Here is a 6,168-nt window from a genome sequence, read left to right on the forward strand (position 1 = left end):
GCACAAAGAATTGGCAGTTATTTCCGACTGGAATTCCACTGTGTGTTGAATCAAGTTATAATTTAAGCAGACATTCCTATCTCGGGGGGGGGGGGGGGGGAATTCTGTGGTTTATTTTTATGCCTTTTCTACCTAAGAATAAGCTCAAGACCAATAGCAAGAGAGGCTCTGAGCTGTGCTTTCTCTACTCTGACAGGTAATCGTTTATGGAGAACCAGCAAAGGAATTGAGTGATGATTTATACCCCCTCTCAAATGACCAAAGGACACTGAATGGAGAAGTAGACTGTGTTGGTATGGTACAACTACAAAAAGAAAACCGAGACTTGGAGCAGCAGATCATAGAGAAAAACAAGGTAACAAGGGGCCCTTCTTACGGTACCAGCCCCCCAAATCATTCAGCCAGTCAACTTTATAAAGTGTCAGTGGTGAACCAGGTACTGGCCTAGTAACTAAGGAAGGACATCATTATAAGTGAGACAGTCCATGCCCTCCAGGAGCTTAGAGTCTATTATGGATAGCAAAATGTCTATATTAGTATTAAATTAAAATATGTACGAAGTTAATTACAAGGAAATTTTTTGGAAGGGAATGAGGTAGAGGGAAATTGGAGCTTTGCTTTCATCAGGATCCTAAAAAGTGGCAGTGAGAAGGAACTAGATTACAGACAAGAGGGACAATTGTGTATGGAGGGAAATAATGTGTAATGAGCCTAAAATGCCAGGATGGAGCAAGAGAGTGACACGGTGAGATCTGTGCTTTCAGACAGCCCCTTTGGCAGTCCTACGAATTGGAGAGGGAAAGGACTTGAGGCTGGCCGGTCTCAGAAGTCCAACCCAACTCTGATCTCTGACCCTGTGACATCTGTTCCACAGACTATAAAGCAGCTGCAGCAGAGAATGTTAGAACTCAAGAAGACCCTCCAGAAGGAACTGGTGAGCAATCATCCAGATGAAGTTTTGAGACTGGGCTGTTGGGGCTGAGGGGTGTGCGAATGTTTCTCTTTGGTGCTTTCTTCCTCCTTAGCCACAAAAAACCCATCCCTAGACCTTGCCTGCTTATCACGCTTTCTACCAGTCATGTTTGCTTCAGCATATGGAATGAACCCTGGATGTGAAGGCAGAGAACCTAGGTTTGATCCCAGCTTTTACCTTTACTAACTTGTCTGGCTTTGGGCCAGTCACTCCCCCTTTTAGGCTCCTCAGTTTCCTCTCCTGTAAAGTGATAGGGTTTTTTTCAGCTCTAAATCCTATGATATCTTAAGAATCAACTTTCCATTTGCTCTAACTACTTACTTCCTTACCCTATCTGCAGGTAGGGAGAAGGGATGGGAGGAAAGGTTTAAAACTTGGAATATTTCCATTCTGTCTGAGAAATGTTAAGACATCTGACCTACTTTTCTTAGGAGAGAAGAAGGTAGCATATTTCAGTATTTTTCCCTTCTCTCTTTTTTTCTCTTTCAGAAAATTCGGCCTGAAAATGATATCTTTGAAGTTCGGGAGAAACCCAATCCTGAAGTGCCTACTGCTTCCACAACTGTCACCAATAACTCAGACTTAAATGATTCTCGAGAGATAAATTTTGAATACCTCAAGCATGTGGTTTTAAAATTCATGTCCTGTCGGGAATCAGAGGTAAAAACACTGGTTTCAGTGTGCCCTAGATTTTTATCCCTGTATGAGTTTGCCCAGTGAGGTCCCCGTCTCATTCCATTTCTTTCTGTCTCTCTCCTGACCTTAGGTTTAATAGCTGAATTACTGCTTAGGAAATGAGGCAGACTAGCATTTAACAGATTTTCTAAATGGAAACTCTGCTTTTCTTTTCTCACATTAATCAGAGTAGCTTATTTTTATAGCATTTAAGATTAAGTTTACAGAGTCCTTTTGTCACATTTCAGAGCCCTTGGCTAAATCACTTCATGTCTTTCTGAACTTTAATTTTCTCACTCATAAAGGGGGATAAGCATAGAAGAGATGTACCCATATATTGTTATATTGAAACTCTGGGAGTAGAGAGTCTCACCCTTGATTGATGGGTGAGGTCTGTTGGATCTTAGAATGTTCCCAGGGGCCGTGAGGACAGGGGAGAAAGCGGTTGGCCCAGGGGGGTATAAATACCCTGGCAGCCCTGGCTTTTGGTTCCTTTCACTTCCCTTGGACTTGAGATCTGTGGATCCTGGTCTTTTGGGGATTGGTGACTTGCTTGGCTCAACCTTGCAAGATCCTCCTGTCTTTTACCTGACTAGCATTGTCAACCTGTACCCACACCATCACTCCTCTGATTCTACTGCCCCTAAATATTAGGAAATCAAATCATCTGTAGTTATCTAGGTATCCCAAGGCCCAGGAGGGATCCGGGAAGTGGGCAGGAGAAGAAAAAGTGGGTGGAAAGGGGTGGTATACCTGAAGGCTGTTTAGGCATAACATCTAGCAGAAAGAAGAAGAAGCTGAAAGACATCAAGCAGCAGCTTGCTTACTCTGGTTTGGCTGTGGCCAGGCTGAGCCAGAGAAGCTAACTATCCTGAAGCAATTACCTGCCTACAGCTCTGAGGGTTTAGCATTACCAAATTAGTTAGGGTTTCCCAATTCCTCTATCCATCCCCAATACCCTATCTTTGCTGATTATAGATAAAGCCTTTCAAGTACCTTCCTGGAGTGGCTATTTCATAGCTTCTCTGGAAAGGGAGATACGCAGTCAGATAAACCGTTACCAAGCTAATAGAGCCCATATCCATTATCAATCAACCCCAGGTGGGACCTGAAGGGATACCTTCCATAGACCTGAAGGATCCTGCCTGGGCACTGTTATAAAGGAGGGAGGTGTCACATCATCTAGCTAGGTGGCAAGCCTCAGCCACCTATCTGTACTCCGCTGCTGTCACACAATTACCAGTGGTAGTGTCCAGTTTAGTTTACCCTGTCTCCCTCTCCATCTATCTGTATACATTCTTTGATTTTTATAACAATATACACTTCAGGCCATGTTGGGCTGTGTAGAAGATGATAGTTTTTTCCACATCTACCTTATTGACTCCCCTCCCCCAGAGAAGCTTATAAATAACTCCTGACAATAATGAAAGGGTAAGAGATTAAGATAATGGTGATAACATGAAATAAAACATCTTTGTTTTGAAAGAAGCGCTCTTTAAAATTTCACAGGAAAAAGAGTTGAAGGGAAGTTGGTGCGCATTTCATTTCAGTATATACTTATTTTTTTGCTTTCTGTGAGATATCGTTTTAGGGATCTGACCTTTATTTAAAAGGTACCTTGTATTTAGGCCAGTATAGTAAAAACTGGTCATAATCATAAGTTATTATTTATAATAATAGTATATCATTTATATACAGTGTCAGGCACTGTGCTTAGTGCTTTACAATGATTTTCTCACTTAATCCTCATGACTCTAAGAAATAGGTAGAATTATCATTCCCATTTTTTTACAAGAGAGACAAATAGAGGTTAAATGACTTGTCTAAAGTCAGATTTGAACTCAGGTCTTCCTGACTTCAGACCCAGCATTCTGTCTATTCACTGTACCACCCTGCTTGCCTTACAGTGCCTCGAACACTGATATTTATCTGAAAATTTTTATTATTAATGTTGATTAATAATAATAATTATCATATATTATTATAATGTATAATTAGTACATTATTAATTTATTATTAATATTTATCTGAAATCTTTGTGGAAATCAAATAAGATGTATGTGAAAATGCTTTGTAACTGACAAGGGCTATATGGATGTTAAGCTGCCTTTGTTAGAAGTGGTCATAATGATAGCTACACCACCATCCTCTCCCCCGTCTGATACATCATTGTATTATGGCTGTGTCCCCAGGGTGACAGAGGCCATGCAGCAGTGTGCCTGTGGCTCAGGCAGATCCTTCCAGAGTGAAAAGGAAACAGCTGTGGGCCTCTTGATGGCCCAAGAGATTCCCCCAACCCAAAAGTGGGCCACCAGAGAACAGATCTCTCTAGTCACACCAACTCGTGCAGGTCATGTGCTTTGGTGTGGAGGGGAAATCAGCAGTGAAGAAAGCCCAAAATACCCGTGGGAGCATTTGTGTCATTAACATAATGGCCATTCACTGCTCTCATCAGTAAAGACAGCAAAGGTTAAAAACAAACCTTACAAGCTTTTCCTGGCTTGGAGCAGCCACCCAGATTTTCACCACAAACTGGCTCTTTGCAAGCCCATCAGGGTTCTCCCTTTGACCCTTGCCCAATTCTGGAACGTCAAGGCAGTTCCTTCACCCCACCCTCCTCCCACCTGCCACCGTGCTAGGCATTCTTTAAAGCAAGCAACATCTTTTCTGTTTCAGGCTTTTCATCTCATTAAAGCCGTGTCTGTGCTACTGAATTTTTCACAAGAGGAAGAAAACATGCTCAAAGAGACCTTGGAGTATAAGGTAGATGTTTCTTTTGTTCTTCAGAGCAGTGAAGGAAAGTAAAAGCTCAGAGGAGAATGGGGGTAAAAATGAACCTTTTGCGATCTAACGAGCCAGTGAGAGGTGCTGTGTTTCTTTTTAAAGACTGAATCTTGGGGAAAGCTAGATAGGCCTAGAGGTGGGAGGTTCTGGGATTGAATCTGGCCTTAGATACTTCCTAGCTGGGTGACCCTGAGAGGTCACTTAACCCCAATCACCTACCTCTTACCACTCTTCTGTCTTAGAATTGATACTAAGGAGGTAAAGGTCAAACAATTTTTTTTACAATTTTTTTCTAAAAAATCCCTCTAACAATGGGGAACTTAGCTATTAAAGCAGCTTTTATCATTGAGCATGTCTGAGTTTTTGTCAAAATCTGCTTCTGTAATCATCAGATGAAATGAAACTTGGTCTGGTTCTAGATCATTACCCAGACCTAGAAACATTACACATTATCTAGGCCTGTAAATGTAAAAGGCAAGGCTTTTAGGGGCTTTTTACCTAGAGCCACAAACAACAGTTTGGCCAAAGGTGCCCTGACCTTGGTTCAGGTCTCAACCTGTCAGCCCAGCATTGGCTGAAGTAGCCGATCTACAATTCCTCCCAGCTGTCTGATGGCCGTCTTAAGTTAACTCATCGTCCTGCTAGAGCAGCAAAAGGCCCATACAGACCAGAGGAGCCAGTGATAAGTTGCTATAGCTATTTTCTCCTCTGCAGAGGATGAATGGCCTTTGGGAAATATTCCCTCCTTCTCCCCATAGACTTTATTATCCTAATCCTTTGTCACTCTTCTGTTTAAATGATAGATGTCGTGGTTTGGGTCCAAGCCATCTCCCAGAGGTAGCATTCGGCCATCCATCTCGAATCCCAGGGTGCCATGGTCTTAAAAGAAACCTGAGAATGGAAATTCCATGTGTAGCCACTTTTTCTATGAAAAGAACACAGCACACCAGTCTGGGTGGGTTTTTTATCACTGTAATTGCAGTATTTTGTACAAGCTTTGAAACATTGTTTACAAGACAAATAATGGTTAGAACTTCCGTCATTGCAAACTGACAGCCACAAAATTGGGCCAATTTTAGAGATTGGGCCAGCCCCAAAAGGAAGGGGTCATGGGTGGGATGGCAAGTAGCTAAATGGGAAACTCCAATTTCACACAATGCTGCTATAAATCCCTCCTTTGGGCCCCAGAGGGTTTGCAAGTGGAGTCCTCTAACCCCTAGTGCTAGCACTTAGTCATAGCTGTTAGTGTCTGTCCAGGAGGCTAAATGTCAGTGGAACAGCTAGTGCTGGGAGGGAGGAAAGTGACTGACATTAGTGGTACAGGACAACCTGATTCCTCCAAGTTGTGTCTTGCCGAATATCTTAAAACCCCCACGTGGTCTCCTCACATGTTTCATAAAGACATTTCCCTTCTGGTGGTTTGGATCCTGGGCTAGGGAAAATACTGAGATGTCCTCAATCCCTCCCACTAACTCCTCAAGCTGGGTATGTCCTAACTTTAGAACGTGTGCCTGTCCAAAGATAGGGGGCCAGTATTAGTCAATGAGGGCTACGCAACTGTCTGGAAGGATCTCGTTTTACTTTTCTTAAAGAAAAAAAATCTTACAAAAGGTGTTAATACAGTACTGAATATACTCAGTTACCTTTTTAAACTCATATATGTCTTGTACAGGTTGCTGGTAAACCATTTTAAAGCATACTTTTTAAAGCCAAATTTGCTTGTAAGCATTTCTTCT

General features: G+C 42.3%; 1 protein-coding gene across 2 annotated transcripts in view; it reads left to right on the top strand.

Moving 5' to 3' along the window:
- The window catches only part of GOLGA1 (golgin A1), a 65,070-nt gene extending 59,600 nt beyond the window's left edge, over positions 1–5,470 (top strand). For both annotated transcript variants that reach the window (XM_044664244.1, XM_044664245.1), the window contains 5 exons: positions 197–355; positions 875–934; positions 1,463–1,633; positions 4,325–4,411; positions 5,236–5,470. In XM_044664244.1, coding sequence (XP_044520179.1) covers positions 197–355; positions 875–934; positions 1,463–1,633; positions 4,325–4,411; positions 5,236–5,316 — 558 coding nt within the window. In that variant the 3' untranslated portion in view covers positions 5,317–5,470. The remainder of the gene's footprint in view (positions 1–196; positions 356–874; positions 935–1,462; positions 1,634–4,324; positions 4,412–5,235) is intronic.
- Positions 5,471–6,168: the final 698 nt, after the last annotated feature.

This window comes from Gracilinanus agilis, chromosome 2, assembly GCF_016433145.1.
Source record: "Gracilinanus agilis isolate LMUSP501 chromosome 2, AgileGrace, whole genome shotgun sequence".
In the NCBI taxonomy this organism is placed as follows: Eukaryota; Metazoa; Chordata; class Mammalia; order Didelphimorphia; family Didelphidae; genus Gracilinanus; species Gracilinanus agilis.